The sequence below is a fragment of the Balaenoptera acutorostrata genome, chromosome 4 (assembly GCF_949987535.1).
Source record: "Balaenoptera acutorostrata chromosome 4, mBalAcu1.1, whole genome shotgun sequence".
Lineage (NCBI taxonomy): Eukaryota > Metazoa > Chordata > Mammalia > Artiodactyla > Balaenopteridae > Balaenoptera > Balaenoptera acutorostrata.
In genome coordinates, this window is record NC_080067.1 from 94,966,769 (window position 1) to 94,984,898 (window position 18,130).

Below are 18,130 nucleotides of genomic sequence, written 5' to 3' on the forward strand. Positions count from 1 at the left end.
GCTCAGGAGCCTCTTGTCAATCCCTGTGGCCTCACTCAGAGCTGCATCAGCCTGGAGAAAGTGGAAACTTTTTTCTAACTGGTCCACTTGAGTGGATGCTTTTTTGCAATTTGTCAGCTCCAAAGTGTTATCGGTTTCAGATGTATACTAAATTTCATAAGGGCTGATAATGGCCCTAGGACACACAATTACTTTGGCACTTAGCACATACAGGAAGATCAGAAGCTAGAAACCTAATAATTGAGTAATGATTCTCCTGGAGCAGTTAATTGGGAGGAGAGAGGGGAAGCTGGGAAGGGGAAGCAAAAGGATAACATATTAGGCGAGATTATCAAGGAATGTTATTGTTTTATGCAAACATTTCAGTATTTATGTATAATCACTGGGACAGATCTATAAGGTCTGAAGCTTATACAACTTAGGAGTTCCCTTTTTAAGAAAAAGAATATAAAGCTATGAATGCCAATTGCTAGAGCCCTCACAGGATCTTGGGATGGGCCAGTGCAAGTCAAGTACTCAAAGCTTAAGCTTTAGTAGCTTCATGGTAAATCTGCACTGATTAGCACAGTGCGTCCTGTTCTTTAAAGCAGATGCCAAAGAAAACTAGGTATATAATTCACACCACTAGGTTTGCTCACATTTTGGGAACTTCTTCTACTGTGAAGAAATTAAGGACCAAAACCACCTTTTTGTTACTAGTGCCTAATACACAAAGAAAGGAAGGCAGAAAGGAAGGAGGGAGGTTGGGAGAGAGATAGTTTATAAAGAGACAGGTTTTTGGTTTTTTTTTTTTATTTCATTATCAGCTCTACCAGCTACCTCCAACTTTTCCCTTTTTTAACCAAAGTTATTAACAAAGCTGATGGCCTACTTTACTGTCTAGATTTACTTCTAAATGACTGACCTGTTTCTTAAAATAAAATAACCTAATAAAGAGCAATAATTTCCCACTATAACAGATACTATTTAAAAGGTACATTGTCATAAATTAGGTGTGTCAAGTTCCAGTGTACTTGTTAAAGTACCAGTCTCTTGGATATGGAAAAAGAGGGGTTCTCATACACTTTTAAATTGGCAAAATCTCTCTGGATATGAATTGAGCTATGCATACATTTTAAATAAGCCTAACTTTGGAAACAGCACTTCTAGGAATACACAGTGCAGAGAGATTCAGGCAAATTCTCCAACCAGCCTTCACAGTCACACCTCTCACAAAATCTCTTTGTCCCATCAAATATGAAACGGTGGTTATGTATGATATAATCCTGTTTCATCTAGTGTAAATGCAGATTAATGGCTTTTTAAGCGTCATTGCCTCCAGGTAAACAACTATAGGCCTCATTAACTCAGCTCATTTTATTCAATCAAAATTTTGGGGGAAGAGAAAATACACATAAAAACAAAGACAAACGTAAACCTGGCAGAAATACCCCCATATCTCTCAAATCTGTCTTCCTTTCCAACATGCTAATAATAGAAACATTTAACATTGATCCAACACGTGCTGTGCCAGACACCATATACTGGAACATGTGAGAGCCCACTCCACTCTCCCACAACCCTTTGAGCAAGGGGTATCATTTTCGTCACCCCCATTTTACAAGTGAAGAAAGGGAAAGACCTAGAGGTGTTAGATAACTTGGCCAAGGTCACACAGCTAGAAGAGGATAGGTCGAGGTTCAAATGCAGTCTGGCTTTGGAGTCTGCTCTTTTTTAGTTCCCAGCCCAGGAATCAAACCCGTGCTCCCTGCATTGGGAGCACAGAGTCTTACCCACTGGACCGCCAGGGAAGTCCCTGGAGTCTGTTTTCTTAGCCACAACTCTACATCACCGCCCAGTCACAAGTCTTCACAGGCCTGAAAATGCCTCACTGGCCTCCTAACTCATCTTCCAGTGTCTGTGCTGATTCAGCTCCACTTCTTTCTCCTCACTGCGGTTGAGAGACCTTTAAAATATGCTCATCAGAGCTCACTCACCCCCATCCTATCCCCACTGCCATCTTGAATTTTTCAATAGCTTTCCATTGCTCTTAGCCTACAGATCAAAAGGCCAAACTGGGCTTCCCTGGTGGCGCAGTGGTTGAGAATCTGCCTGCTAGTGCAGGGGACACGGGTTCGAGCCCTGGTCTGGGAGGGTCCCACATGCCGTGGAGCAACTGGGCCCGTGCGCCACAACTACTGAGCCTGTGCGTCTGGAGCCTGTGCTCCGCAACAAGAGAGGCCACGATGGTGAGAGGCCTGCGCACCGCAATGAAGAGTGGCCCCCGCTTGCCACAACTAGAGAAAGCCCTCACACAGAAACGAAGACCCAACACAGCCAAAAATAAATAAATAAATTAAACAAACAAACAAAAAAGGCCAAACCATCGAGACTCAGTTTACACTTTCCTCCTCCCCCTCAGGACAGAGCTGGGCTGATCCCTCCCCACCTTCCACTCTTCAGTTAGGTCAGCTCACCTGGTCCTTCAGATCTGCTACTTTCTTGACTTCCTCCATGAGGTCTAAACCCCTATTGCAGGCTGCCAAATGTAGGAAATTTTCCTCCTTTTCAAGGGTCATAATTGAATAGTTTACATTTGTTTGGATAATATATGTATATATAAGATAAAAAGATATTTGGATTTTTACTTCATTCAATAATTCAGTAGTATTAATTATGCTCAAATATTTTAAGTGGTACTAATCCTCTTTATATTTAATATATAGGACATTATTTAACCCATTTTTTTTTTTTTTGAATGGTTGGTGCAATTCTTTTTTTTTTGTCTTTATTTTTATTTTTTGGCTGTGCCGTGCAGCTTGTGGGATCTTAGTTCCCTGACCAGGTATTGAACCGGGGAACACGGCAGTGAAAGCCTGCGTCTTAATCACTGGACCACCAGGGAATTCCAGGTGCAATTCTTTTAGAATTGTGTTTCCCCAAATAGCAGTTGGCCTAAGAATTTCTAAATTATAATCTCAACACACACTCCCATTTATTAACACACAAATAATGGATTATATCTTGCCCAGGATTAGGTATCTCTTAATTTAGAACTCAGTAATGTTACCTTCAATTACACTGGGAAAAGGAAGATGATTCAATGAAATACTTGAATCAGGCAAACCTAAACTTGATTTCTGGCTCTTTCACGTACTGTGCCAAGCAAGTTACCAACACAATTTTATACACACTTTTGTCATCTATGAAATGGAGAACAATAAAATAATGGCTGTGTGGGACTTCCCTGGTGGTCCAGTGGTTAAGACTCCATGCTTCCACTGCAGGGGGCATGGGTTTGATCCCTGGTCGGGGAACTAAGATCTCGCAAGCCGTGTGGTGTGGCCAAGAAAAAAAATTAATAATGATAATAATAATAATGGCTGTGAACCTTTAAACCCAGAATTAGTACAAAACAAATACTCAATGGACTTTTTAAAATATTTTTATTTTATTTTTGGCTGCGTTGGGTCTTCATTGCTGTGCACGGGCTTTCTCTAGTTGCAGTGAGCGGGAGCTAGGCTTCTTTGTGGTGCGCAGGCTTCTCATTGTGGTGGCTTCTCTTGTTGTGGAGCTAGGGCTCTAGGCATGCGGGCTTCAGTAGTTGTGGTGCGCGGGCTCAGTAGTTGTGGTGCACGGGCTTAGTTGTTCCGCAGCATGTGGCATCTTCCCAAACTAGGGCTCAAACCCGTGTCCGCTACATTGGCATGTAGATTCTCAACCACTGAGCCACCAGGGAAGTCCCTCAATGGACTTTTAAAACTATTATTGTTAGTTGTTGGCAGATGGGAAGGTTCTAGTTATTATTAGTACTGATGGGAAACTGAAGTTTTAATAAGTTGAGTAACTTGCTTAAGAAATGAAACGTATATGGTACAAGAAAACAGTTTTGCTTTCTTCAAGCCACTGGTTTGGCCCAGAATTCTGTTGTTTCCACAAGTTTCATCATTAAATCCTGTCACACATCCCGTTCAGAAGTCTCTAGCAACTTTTCTTTTTCCCTTGGAATTTTTCTGAAGGAATTTTCAACTTCCCAATGTCTCCGGAACCACACCCTCGGTAATAATGTTAAAAAACTCACAGGAAAGGGCCCAGAATGTTATTATGTATTCATTCATACGATAGTCACTCATGAATAAGAAAGTGTGCAAGCTTAGCCTTCACAGGTTGTGGGGGAAGGAACAGAGGGGAGGAGAAAAGGAAAAGTGCTTACGGGTGCCGGAAGGAGGAGGAGTCTTTAAAAGAGCAATCTTGGGCCGGGGGCCATTTCAGTAGTAAGGAGAGTCGTCGTTTTATCAAGCTTGAGATTTCTGAGCATGGAGAGTGCAAAGAACAAGGAGGTAAGTACAATCTGCATGGGTTTGCTTTTGTCTGTCTTTGTCAATCTTCGTGTTTCTCTTTCTCTTGGGCACGCTTACTCCCTCTTTTGAGGAGAAAAGAAGGTCCCTTAGAATTTCCTTCCCTTCACTTGTTGAAAAAAAAAAATCAAGTTCCTGGTATACTGGACCAGATCCTTTAATTTCCCTTCTACAGACACAGGTTCGAGATCAAAATTGCTGCATCTGGATTCATCTTTTCTTAGGGTCGTTAGGGCCAAGGAACAGTGGGAAACCAGACGTATTGGGGAGCACTGCGGACAGCAACTAAAGTCAGACAGGCTGTGGGGCTTTGTTGAGAAAAATTGAACTCCTCTGCCAGTGCAACCTGACTGCTCTCCGGGTCTCTTTCCTAGAGCTAGGTCATTTTTTGCCCTCCCAATTTTAACTAAGACTTTTGGGAGGCCCCAAAGTGAGTGAGGTACAAAGTGAGCACTTTGTGTAAGTGTTGTGCCAATGTGAGATTTGAATATGAATGTAAACCTGCTATAGAGATGTAAAAATGTAATTCGTACTCCCTTCTTGGAGGTGATAGGAATTAGATTTGGGAGCAAATCTGGGATTTAATATTGACTTGGGGTTTAATTTCTATCTCAAGTGCCTACCTGTGTACCCTTAGTTATGTAACCTCTGAGCCTCAGCTTCTGCATCTGAAAAACAAAATAATAGATTGTTGCTGGATTGCTGTGGGGATTAAAAGAAGGAAAGTATGGAGTCTGTCGTGTGGAACAATACCTGATGGAAACTATAGGCTCAAAAAATGTTGTTTCTTTGTATCAAACAGCTTTATTCTCACTGTTCTCTTGTTTCTCTTGAATTAACCAATATTTATTGAGTGCCTACAATCAGAGGGAAAGGAATTCTACCCTTGGGGAGTTTATAATCAAATGGAGTAAGAGGCGTGGATCAAATCACACAAGCAAATGTAAAACTGCAACTGACAAGTGGTAGGAATGTGGCAACGTGCAGTAGATTTGTATTGGTCTATGAAGTGGAGAAAAGGTTACCAGTTGAACTAACACTTGAAGTGAGATTCTGAAAGAGGATTAAGGGTTTAAGACTATGAATATAAGGGAAGGTGGTGTGTGTGGAGCTTTCAGGCAAAGTAACTAGGTTGGAAAGGAAAGTAGTTCTGTGGCAGTAGCTTGGGGCAATAGTATGGGAAAGGTTTATCTGGAAGAGGTAAACGGGAGGGGAGGGGGAATGAGGAAAGGGGGGAAAAAAAACCTTCCAGGTGAGGGATAATGGATATTGTGGGTGATGTAAGGGCTTTCACCAAAGCAGAGGCTAGTTTCTTCTATGACTTTTGTTATATATATATATATATATATATATATATATATATATATATATATATATATATATATTTTGTCTTTTCTCGTACATTTTTTTTTGGACCTTGCCGCCGAGGCTTGTGGGATCTTAATTCCCCAACCAGGGATTGAACCCTGGCCCTTGCAGTGAAAGTGCTGGGTCCTAACCACTGGACTCACAGGGAATTCCCCTTTTCTCATACTTTCAGATTGGTCTTCCACTTCTCTATCACTGCTTCCCTTTCTTATAAATAAACCTGAGTATTAAGATGATACCCAGACGAGAATCCATGTTGCCAGTGGAGTTCAATGAGTATCTTGGTACCTTGGATGTGAGGTGTCATAAGTCAGGTAGTGTATGTGGTGGGTTGGACGCCCAGAGGAGTGACTTTCTGGTTCCTCTATCCCCAGTGCAACTCCACAAAGAAGACAGAGGAAGAATATATGAGTTGCAAATTCAAACGTACATCAGTAGATGCCGAGGAGGGACAGGGGGCTTCTGGTAAACCAGATATACTAGAAAACTCGGCAACGGAGACCAAAAGAAGAAGATCTATAAAAAATAACAGAGGTAAGAGATCTACAGTTCCTCAAATCCTATTTCCCTGGGTCTGAGAAGACTGAGGGATTTTTCTGAAAAAGTAGGGAAGAAGTTTCAGTCCTGTATTCTGCAAATCCTACACTTCCTTCAAAGCCTAGTTTAAATCTCACCTCCTAGTTCTGATTATTATTTTGCCTACTCTAGCTTCTGGGAGTTAAGGATCTTAATGTGCAATGATCTGGGGACAGAGAGCTATAAATTCAAAATCCCATCCTTGAAACTCTACTTCCTGTCTTAAAAATATGAGGAAAATAGCTACCTTGCTGAGTTGGATTGAGGTCAGGGTGGAGGGTCAGTTGTAATTTACACAGAATAATTAGGTAAACAGCCTACACTTCATCTGACAGTAATGGGCGCTCAGTAAAACCTAGTGACTGTTAGCGTCAGTCTTTCCTGAATGGTGAGAGCGCGTGAGGTGCAGCAGGAGACAAGAGTGCTGCCCTAGTGGGGTGGGCTGCCAGAATTATGGGTATTAGTCATTGTGTAGCATTTCTGGGTGGCTTATTTTGTTTTGTGGTGAAAGGGCAAGGCATCGCCTAGTAGTTATGACCTCAGGTCTAAAACTTCTATCATTCCCTGCATCGGAAGTGCAATCTCTAGGTCAACCTCCTCAGAGTCTGTGGTTTAGAGCTCCCACAAAAGAGCAAGTGTGCGTGAGTAGTAGGGAGTTTTAGGAAGTAAAAATACTGAGGGATTCAGAAATACTGTCAGTTTTAGTTTTGAGGTTCTATCCCTTGAAGGTTACGTGGTCTTTGGCAAGTCATTTAATTTTACAGTGGGGATTAGACTATAAGAACTAAAAGTGATTGTACTTTTGACATTTTAGAAGGTTACACAAAAGTTATTTTTTTTTATTTTTTTATTAATTTATTTTTTGGCTGTGTTGGGTCTTCGTTTCTGTGCGAGGGCTTTCTCTAGTTGCGGCAAGCGGGGGGCCACTCTTCATCACTGTGCGCGGGCCTCTCACTATCGTGGCCTCTCTTGTTGCGGAGCACAGGCTCCAGACGCGCAGGCTCAGTAATTGTGGCTCACGGGCCTAGTTGCTCCGCGGCATGTGGGATCTTCCCAGACCAGGGCTCGAACCCGTGTCCCCTGCATTGGCAGGCAGATTCTCAACCACTGCGCCACCAGGGAAGCCCCAAAAGTTAATTATTGCTAATTTTATCTCATTCTCCTTCAGCTTGCTGTCCACGAAAAATGCCACAATGTTGTGACAGTGTGAAACCTCAGAAGAAGACGATGCCAATTCCTCCTTTACCTTCTATACTGCCGCCTGTCAATCTGATTCACAGGGATGTTGTGCGCGCTTGGTGCCAGCAGTTAAAACTGAGCACCAAAGGCCCGGTGAGTGTCCAGGGTAGGAGTGGATGCTCTTGGGAGGAAGACTACGAGCCTCAGTTTGATTATTAACTCATTTTTCTCGTCTTAGAAACTAGACGGATATAAACGACTCTGTGAACATGCCTACCCTCATCAAAAAGTGAGTAATTTGTAGGGAATTTGGCCAAGTCGAAGGTTTAGTTATTCTCATCCTAATCACCTATTTTAGCGTCAAAAGGTGAGTAGAAGAATTGTCTTTAATCTTTTAAACCCTCTACGTAGAACATTCCTGCCACAGCCGAGGAGGCCAGGATCCTATCACTATCGAGAAGAAAATCACTGATGGACAAGGGGGAACTACCTCTGGAAGGTTCTGATGAAAACATGTCTTCTGAAGTGGCTGCTCCTCCTGAGGAGGGAGCACCTGCCCTTGAAGGAGCTTCTACTCTTCAGGAAGTTGTATCAACTTCTGCCTCTGACCCGGGAACTGTGTTTGCCTCTTGGAGCAGAATGACAGCCGGGGCCGTGAAGATGGAGTCGGTGCAATCACAAGAGACCTGTGGTAAGCTCATTAGTAAGAACTACTTCTGGTTCAGGTGGGAAAATAAGTTTAATTGCTATTAACAGCTGATTAACTTCAGGGTATTATCAAAATCATCCGAAGACCTGGTGATTCCTGGGCCCCATCCACACATTTTTCTGGTTCAGGTCTGGGTAGGCCCTAGGAATTTACATTTCTAACAATCTCCCAGGCACGGCTAATCTGGGGACCACACTTTGAGAACCAGTGAGCTAAATTAATGAGGTCATCAGAAGGGGATAGAAATCTGGCTTCATTTCTTTTCGCCTCCTTTAAAGAATTAAAAGTAAAAGCAGTCTCTAAAATCAACTGCCTGAGCTAAAGCCCTGGATCTTCTAGCATCTGTCAAGTAAGTGGCATTAACTGTTATTTAATCTAGTTCCCAGTTTGCTCGTGGTAATGTAGGTTAATAATAATACCTACCTCATGATGTTATTGTGAGAGTTACAGGAGAAAAACTTAAGGAAGACCATGAACTGGTTAGCACATTACAATGCCTGTTGAGACCCCTGTCCCCCTATAACTGGTAACCGCCCCCTCCCCTTGGGAGCAAAGCCTGGGGCCAGGCCCTGCCCACTGTCTGTTGCACATAGTGGGGTGTTGCTCCAGGATCTTGCTTCAGACATGTAAGATCCCCCATCCATTAAACCACTGATGTCATTAAAAAAAAAAAAAAAAAGAGTTGAGACCTCTGAACTTATTTTTTTTTAATTTATTTAATTTATTTATTTTTGGCTGCGTTGAGTCTTCGTTGCTGTGCGGGGGCTTTCTCTGGTTGCGGCGAGCAGGGGCTACTCTTCATTGCAGTGCACGGGCTTCTCATTGTGGTGGCTTCTCTTGTTGTGGAGCACGGGCTCTAGGCGCGGGCTCAGTAGTTATGGCTCGCGAGCTCCAGAGCACAGGCTCTGTGCTTGGTTCACGGGAGAGGTCTCCCTGCTAACACAGTGGTTGTGGCTCAGGGGCTTAGTTGCTCTGCGGCATGTGGGATCTTCCTGGACCAGGGCACGAACCTGTGTCCCCCACATTGGCAGGCGGATTCTTAACCACTGCGCCACCAGGGAAGCCCCTGAACTTATTTTATGAGGGCCTTCCCAGACCACTCTGGTTTAGTCTTTCTATTGAAGGAAACCAGAACGTCACCCCAAAATATACCTCTTTGCCATAAAAATCTTGAGCTGAAGGCAATCAAAAAGCAGCAAACCCAAAAAAGCTCTCCCTTTTCGGCCTAAGGCAGGATTATCTATTCTCCTTTTGATGGAGACAGACTTAGCCACTGAGAGTGGGCACCAGAGCAACCAGCAAAGAAACCTCATCCATTAGTTTCCTCCCGTATATTTACCTTCCCGCTGTTTGCCACCCTTGGGAGCCTAAAACTGCTTCCCTTTGTCCTGTCATTTCTTTGCAAATGTATTGTTCTTTGTCAAAGATGTTACATAAGATGGAATTCTAAGCTGCCACTCCGAGCTAGTTTTTGCGTTTTTCCTGCACTATGTGCACTGCATGAATTCATCAGCTGTTTCTCCCTTGTTAGTCTTTTTGTTCGAGCCCCAGTTGAAAAGCTAAGACGGGCAGAGGTAAAGCTTTGCCACCCTCCCAGCCACACTGTCATCTACCCACTTGCCTCTACGCATCCAAATGTATTTTTTGTTTCTTTTAAAATATTTAACAGGAACTGTTTTTGCATTATTTTCTAAAGGGGAACAGGGTAGAGTAAGTTAGGTTTCAGGGTTCATATCTGGGAGCTGGCACTTGAGGAAGACAGTAGCATCAAAGGCCATGATGCAAACTCAAAGTTTAGACTTCGGTCTTGCTATGCTCGTACTGAACCTCTCTTTCCTTCCCCAGGGGTCTGGTGGTGTGTGGTTCACGGGAGAGGTCTCCCTGCTAACACAGAGGGCTGGGTTCATTTACAATTTCATGCCGGACAGGCTTGGGTGCCTGAAAAACGGAGGAGGGTGTCTGCGCTCTTCTTGCTGCCTGCAGGCAATCTTCCTCCCCCACACCTGGAGGACAACATGCTGTGCCCTGAGTGTGTGCACAGGTAACCACCTGGTACCCTTCTACACACTAAAAGTGGGCATCTGGGTTTTAGTTGGGGGAAAGAGGAGATACATATTCATCTTAATTAGCCCTGTATTTCAAGCACAAGTTGTCAATAAAGATTTTCACAAAAAAGTTTTACTTGAGTAAGTGTATTCCTAGGAGAAATGGCATTTTTATGTCAAGGCATAGTGCTTGTACCTGGAGACCCATAATTTTGGAGCAGTAACCAATTGTATAATTACTATATTTCCGGTATACGCACTACACAGAAATAATGACTAGCAAAAAAAAGCCTTCTTTGAAGTGGCCTACAGCCTAAGGGGGATGATGGTACGTAAACAACCGTATCACCATGTGATGACTGGTATCAAAGAAGAGGTTTCTTAATTTAAGGGAAGAATTGTCTAGGTGGAAAGGAGGAAGTAAGAAAAACCTGGCTTCTAGATAGTTTTTCTGTAATTACTTGAACACTGATAAGGATAAGAGTTGCATTGGGTTGAGGACAGAGCTTCAAGGAACAGCAGTGTTTTAGGGGCATGCTAAAGGAGACAGAAAAGAAACAAGGAGAAAACCTGAAATATGAAGTCAGTGGGGAGAATTTGCGTGGGGAACTTGTCTTATAAAGAAGGTAGAGATAATATACTTGATTGGAAAAGATAAGGGATTCAAAGCAATAAAGAATATAGATAATTTGGAGGTGGTTGAATAAGGGGAGGAGAGAAATAGAGGCTATAATTGGAGGTATTTTCTGAAAGATACAAATGGAGAAGGGGAGCAGTAAGATGCCTGGAGGGGATTGCCATGTGTTTTCTGTTAAATTGGGCCAAGTGTGTTTCCGGGCTTAGCTTGGGAGAGGGGCCTGCAGAGGAGGAGGATGGAAAGAAGCCCATCCATCTGAATAGAGGGGCTTGGAGCAGCCCAGACTTGGCTCCCAGGGATCCATCTCCTCACCCTGTAATTGTCCAGTTGTCCGGGAGTCATCCTGGGCTTCATCCCGAGCTCTCTTTTGGCCTGCTGGGGACCCACTTTTGGCGTCATGATGACTGAACACCAGAGATCTAGGGCAGCTGGCAGAGAGGACAGAAGCCTCAAGTGGGTCTGGGTTGGGGGGAGATCAAGCTGCGGGATCTTAGTTCCCTGACCAGGGATTGAACCTGGGGCTATGGCAGTGAAAGAACTGAGTCCTAACCACTGGACCACCAGGGAAGTCCCAAGGGCAATTTTATTGGCATTCCAGGAGTGGGTTTCTTGGTTATTTTCAAGAATGCAATTTGATATTTCGTCTTGATTCTAAAACATTTCATTTGCTTTTTAGGAATAAAGTATTAATGAAAAGCCTGCAGTGAGATCACAATACCAGTAAAAAGGGTACACCTATGATTATAATTAATGATAGAGAAGTGACTACAAATCAACTCCACGGTGCTATTTGACAGCTGAACTCTGGGCCACTCTGCACTCTCCATGCTTCCTGCTTACAGGGTTGCATGAAAAAAAGTCTGTGAACTGCCAAACGTGGAAGTGGCTATCTCTCCAAAGATTCCCAGCCCTAAGGGAGCAGACGAGAAAGGAGATGGGGACATTTTAAAAATGCTAATTCGATGAATGGAATTAATTTACTTGAAAGTGCCTCAAGTAAATTTCTACATTGGGAAAGATGGGGCTTATAGGCAAAAGTTCAAATTTGGTTATGTACACCTTAATGAAGTATTCAAACTTATCATCACCAGGAATGGTAAGAGTAGCAATGTGTTTCCTGATGTGATACAATATATCACTGATAATATTCTTGCCCCAAAGAATCTGTTCACAAGGAAGCAATCAGTCCTGATTATGCCTCTTGGCTCCGCATAATTAAGTGAGCTTACCTTGTTTTGGGTGTCAGTTATTTAGATGCACCCATATGTAAATATTCACAGAGCTATGCACTTAAGATGTCTGTATTTTACTTATATGTAAATTATATATTATTTTTTAAAGTGTCCTACATTGAATGATAAATTATAGTGCCTCTAGTAAAAAGGCAACTAGAAAATTTTGAAATTAAAGCTTTTATTTTAAAACAAAATTCTCAATTATGTATGTGAAATGATCCTTTTGAAATATGTCAGATCATGACACTGCTGAAAACCCTCCCATGGATCCCATTCAGAGGGAAAACCAAAGTCCTTGTAATGACCTCCAAGACCTTAACTAAAGTGAATTCTACCCCATGCCCCTTCATCTCCTGCCTCATCTCCAGCACCCTGCCTTTGCTATTCCTTGACCATGCCTCACACGCTCTTACCTCAGGGCCTTGTCACTGGCTGGAATGCTGTTTTCCCCACATGTCAATAGGGTAAACTTTCTTTTAGTTCTTTCTTCGAATGCCACTTTGTGAAAAAGGCATACTCTGACCCCCTATTTAAAATCACAAGCTGTTTCTCCAGCCCTATAAGCACCCTGGGTCCCGATTTCTATTTTTCCATAACACTTGTCTCCTCTAACATGTTAATTTGTAATTCATTGTTTGTCTTCCCCTAACAATACAAAAGGATTTCTGGGGGACTTCCCTGGTGGTGCAGTGGATAAGAATCTGCCTGCCAGTGCTGGGGACACGGGTTCAAGCCCTGGTCCGGGAAGATCCCACATGCCTTGGAGCAACTAAGCCCGTGCACCACAACTACTGAGCCTGCGCTCTAGAGACCGTGAGCTACAACTAGTGAGCCCACGTGCCACAACTACTGAAGTCCGTGTGCCTAGAGCCCGTACTCCGCAACAAGAGAAGCCACCACAATGAGAAGCCCGCGCACTGCAATGAAGAGTAGCCCCCGCTCACCACAACCAGAAAAAGCCCGCGCGCAGCAACGAAGACCCAACACAGCCAAAAATAAAAATTAATTAATTAAAAAAAAAAAAAAGGATTTCTGTCGGTTTTGTGCACTTAGGTATCACAACCTCCTAGAACAGCCTGACACATAGTTGGTACTCAATAAATGTTTATTCAATGGATGATGAATGAGAAGGTTTGAAGTGAATTATAAAAGGAGATGAATTACAAGTTTCTTAGAAACCAATATTAAAAAATAGACCTCTGTCCTGTCTATCTATATTCTCTGGGAAAATAAATTGCTTTGAGTTACCTTTTGGAAAGAAAAAACTTCTGTTGTAACACGCTGTATTCTGTTTTCTAGTTCTGCCATAAATCTCATAGTTTAATTTCCTCCAAAATACAATTTTGGAAGGTCTCTAGTAAATTCTTTTAAAACTGTTTAGCAGGATTTGTGTTCCCCCCATGAGCCACCCTCCTGTTTTAGAATATGAAGGGCTGAAGTGTTAAGAATGTCAGTAATCACCCAGTATTTCAATCAGCCTTACCTGAAGGATATAGCTGAAATTGTATTTTTTGAAAGATAAGAAGAGGAAAAAGAACTTCCAGTACTAAGGTGTAGACATCAGATGACAAAAGATGAAGTAAATGGGTCCAGGAGACACTTCGCTTTAGAAGAATTAACTTGAGTCATCTTTTGTTCCTGGCCAGGAAAACCTAGATTGGAATGGCCTGAAGGAGGTAAATCCCTCCAAGAGATGTTACTTTTCATTTCTGAGTCCACTACTTAAAGGGACAGATTTCTCTGAGAAAGAGTTTTGAGCTGACATCAGATTGAATGGCAAATAAGAATTAAAAAAGGAGAAGAAAGGACATTCCAGCCAGTAGAAAGGGTTGTGAGGCTCCTGAGGTGGGAAACAAGAAAACTGAAAGGCCAGTGTGTTGGGAGTTCAGAACCAGGAAACATAGATAATGGATGAGACTGGAAAGGAATGGAAGCCCAGACAAGACAAATCCTTTGTTTTGCCTTTATTTTAAAAAATAGAGGGAAGCACTGGGAGTTCAAGGGGCTGGGCTGAAATGTTAGATTTGCATTTTGCAAAGATGATTTGCCTCTAGTGTGGAGGAAGGACCAGAGGAAGAGGGTGTGAATTAGAGGAGACCAGTTAGGAGTTATGTATTTCTAGCAAGAGATGTTGGCAGCTTAGACTGGTGCAGATGGAGGTAAGCTGTAATGGGACGGGATACTGGAGGGAGGATAACAGAAAGTAAGGAAAAAGCAATTCTAAAACTGATGTCTATCAACAAATTACCACTTCCATTGTTCAATTTTTTAGTCTCTTCATCATTTTTTAAAAAAATTTATTTTCTATTGGAGTAAAGTTAATTAACAACATTGTGTTCTCTTCATCATCTTTTATATTAAAAACCATTTGGGAATCAAGATGAGTAAGAAGAGGGACAGTCCACCTACCCAAAGTAAATAAGATGCCACTTCTTTATCCAACTAACCCATGGGGTAGGAGTGGCCAGAATCTCCTGGAAGGGGCAAAGAGAAAATTCTGTGGTGATGGAAATATTTTCTGTCTCAACTAGGGAGTTGCCTACCATTTTTCAAAACTTATCAAACTGTACACTTAAGATCTGTGTATTTTGGGACTTCCCTGGCAGATCCAGTGGTTAAGAATTTGCCTTCCATTGCAGGGGGTGTGGGTTTGACCCCTGGTCAGGGAGCTAAGATCCCACATGCCTGATGGCCAAAAATCAAAACATAAAACAGAAGCAGTATTGTAACAAATTCAATAAAGACTTTAAAAAATGGTCCACATAAAAAAAAAAAAATCTTAAAAAAAAATCTGTGTATTTTACTGTAAATTTTACCTCACAGGAAAAAAGGTTTAGTTTGGAGATCAAAGAGGAAATTGCATCTGTCACATGACTCTACTCCTAGGATTTGTATACAGAGGCCTCAGAGTAGAGTTTGAGGAGGTCCTGTTTATTCTCATGATGGATGACAAAGAGGAGTGCCCCAATACATTAGGGAGATTTATAACACTGAGAAGGGTTATAGAAGAAGTTCACAGAGACTGGACAAGATTTCCTCAGTAACTCAGAACTCCTGTAGCTCTAACACTGGAAAATGAAGGTCAGAACTTGATTTGTTCTGCTGTTCCTCAAAAGCCCTGATTAAATCTTCTCCGATAACTTTGATATATTCCTTTTTTTTTTTTTTTGGCCGCACAGAGCAGCATGTGGGATCTTAGTTCCCAGACCAGCAATTAAACCCATGCCCCCTGCAGTGGAAGAACAGAGGCTTAACCACTGGACCACCAGGGAAGTCTCTATATTTCAATTCTTAAAACTACTAAAACTACTACCTTTTTTATCCATACTGGATTGGAAGTCACCACTTATTTCTTACTGTTAAGAAACACAGGAGCCCAAGCTTTAGGGGCAGCTAGATATGTTTACAAGTTTCTCTCCTGAAAGCTCAGTTCACTTGATTTTTAAAATGAAGGTAACAACTCACACTTGCGAGGCTGCTAGGTTGAAAAAAGTAATGTATGTAAAACAATTATGTTAGGAAAGTGATAGGCACTCAGCCAAGAGTAACTGCTGTAATTTCTACTATGTTTTGTCTCTATCTTTTTTTTCTGCACTGAGCTGATATGTAATTACCAAGCACTTCTTAGCCATTTCAAAGCTGTGTGGCTTTGGGAATTTAATTAATCTCTCTAGCCTTAGTCAGGTTTATTGAACATATAGGTTTATTTACATACAGTGAAATTCACCCATTTTAATGTATAATCCTTTGAGTTTTGATAAACGCATGCAGCCATGTAACTACCATCACAAGAGCTAGAACTTCCATCGCTCCAGAAAATTCCTTCTTGCCTCTTTGTAGTTAACTCCTTTCCCCTCCTCAACTCCTGAAAACCAAAGATCTGTTTTCTGTTCCTATAGTTTCGTCTTTTCCAGGATGTCTTATAAATGGAATGAGTCTGGGTTCTTTAATTTAGTATAAGGCATTTGAGGTTGACTCATATTTTTGAATGTATCACCAGTTTGTTCCTTTTTATTGATGAACAGTAGTATTCCATTGTGTGGATATACCATGTTTGTTTATCCATTGAGGGGGAGCAGAATATGCCACCCCAGAATGTGGCTTTGGCATATGGATTATTTTGAGCTGAAGACAAGCAGGCACCAGCAGATTCAGAAAGAGCTTTTTACCTTCCATTAACTGCCTCAAAGAATTTAGATAGAGGACCTATACTAGGAAGAAAGTTACTACTAGAGATAATATTTTATGTAAGAAGGACTTATTAACAGGACTTCCCCAGCAGTCTAATGGTTAAGATTCCATGCTCTCAGTACAGGGGGCACAGATTTGATCCCTGGTCAGGGAACTAAGATCCCGCATGACGCATGACATGGTCCAAAAAAAAAAAAAAAAAGACTTATCTACATGGCAGAGCAAACATTTGTTTACCAAACATTTGCTCTTCTCATCTTCCTGAGAATTGTCTTCCTCCCCTTTGAAGCCCCAGACCCCTACTCCTTCTCTTTAGCTTGGGATGGTATATATGCCTCAGTTACCTGACTGCCAGGGAGTCCACATATTTTTATGGGGCTCCCACACATACAAAATTTGATTTTCTCCTGTTAATTTGTCTCATGTCAATTTAATTATTAGACCAGCCAAACTACCTAGAAAAGAAGAGTTTTCTGCTCCTACACCATTCACCAGTTGAAGGATATTTGGTTATTTCTAGGTTTTGGTGATTATAAATAAGCCCTCTATAAACCATCATATATACAGTTTTTTGTGTGAACATTCAAGTTTCACTCATTTGGGGGTAAATATCTAAGGAGGGAGATTGCTGAGTCATATATTAAGTATGTTTAGCTTTACAAGAAACTCTCACAGTTTTCCAAAATGGTGGTGACATATTGCATTCTCACCAGAAATGTATGCTATCCTCATCAACACTTGATATGATCAGACTTTAATTTTAGCTATTCTAATAGGTGTATAGTGGTATCTTAATTGTGGTATTAATTTACCCTCCATATAGCTTCTTGATGGAATGGCTGTTAAAGTATTTTGTTCTTTATTTTGGCAGCGGGGTTGGGGGGGATTGTTTTCTTATTATTGAGTTTGAGAAGTTCTTTATATGTAAATTTAGAATCAGCATATCACCTTTTGCAGCAAAAATCCTATAGGGATTTTGATGAGTTTTCTGGGTCAGTGAGTAATGGGAAAAGCAGCTTGTTTTAGGTCCAACAGGAGAGACTAACTCTAGAAAAATGATATTTGGTATTGTGTTGTAATGTGTTAGGGATAGTTATGTTTCTTGCAAGAAGAATGCATTTAAGTATGTTCCTCTGTAAGAAAATATCTAGCCTTAAGTAGAATGCAGTGTGTAAGGAGTTCTGCAAAGTAGCAGAAGGCAATAATGGAATGCAGGTGGGTTGTATGTAGTGTGGAAGGTATTAGGAAATGAAGATAACAGTCAACTGTGTTAAATTCTAAGACTTCATTGCCCTAGATGGTTAATATAACTCAACTACAATCTAATGCAATGATCTGACCTGTGAGTGGGGGCTATAGAAACAAAAAAGATGACACACATGTATGTTGGGCCAAGTGTTAATGACCAGCAAAGATTAAGGAAGTAAGAAGTCTAAGACATAGGTTTGAGACCAGATGTGCTATTTTAGTAGATGGTTGATATTGAGTATCTGTTACCTAAATAGCAGTGATCATGATATTTATCTCACAGGATTGTAAGAATTAATGAGATAATATATATAATATACTTCATAAATTGACAGTCTATGCAAATGCTATTTATGACTATTTTATTAAACTCTTTCTTAGCTTCTGTTCTTCAATGTTAAGTTGCCCCAAATAGAATACTTCCCTAGCCGACCAGTCTGCTTCCTATGGATGGGCTATCTTGAACCCTTTGTGTAGCTGGTGCCAACAACATAATTTGAGTAGTGATAGCAAGGTTAGTAAATTGGGAATTTGTGCTGCTCAGAACAAAGACGGGAAGGTGAATCTTTTTTTTTTTTTTTTAATTTTATTTATTTATTTATTTA

At 41.5% G+C, this 18,130-nt stretch overlaps 1 protein-coding gene across 1 annotated transcript; it reads left to right on the top strand.

Moving 5' to 3' along the window:
- The first annotated feature begins 4,295 nt into the window (after positions 1-4,295).
- Positions 4,296-11,558, top strand: DPPA4 (developmental pluripotency associated 4). The gene is made up of 7 exons (XM_007187129.1): positions 4,296-4,319; positions 6,080-6,239; positions 7,450-7,613; positions 7,699-7,749; positions 7,872-8,151; positions 10,015-10,210; positions 11,528-11,558. Exons 1-7 carry the CDS (start codon positions 4,296-4,298, stop codon positions 11,556-11,558), a joined length of 906 nt encoding a protein of 301 aa, XP_007187191.1.
- The last annotated feature ends 6,572 nt before the right edge of the window (positions 11,559-18,130 follow it).

What these genes read in the sequence shown, in the direction of transcription:
- DPPA4 (XM_007187129.1), top strand. Translation starts at nt 4,296, where the DNA reads ATGGAGAGTGCAAAGAACAAGGAG. An exon ending in GCAATCACAAGAGACCTGTG is followed by an intron (nt 8,152 to 10,014) that starts GTAAGCTCATTA and finishes TTCCTTCCCCAG; the next exon opens with GGGTCTGGTGGTGTGTGGTT. An exon ending in TGCCCTGAGTGTGTGCACAG is followed by an intron (nt 10,211 to 11,527) that starts GTAACCACCTGG and finishes TTTGCTTTTTAG; the next exon opens with GAATAAAGTATTAATGAAAA.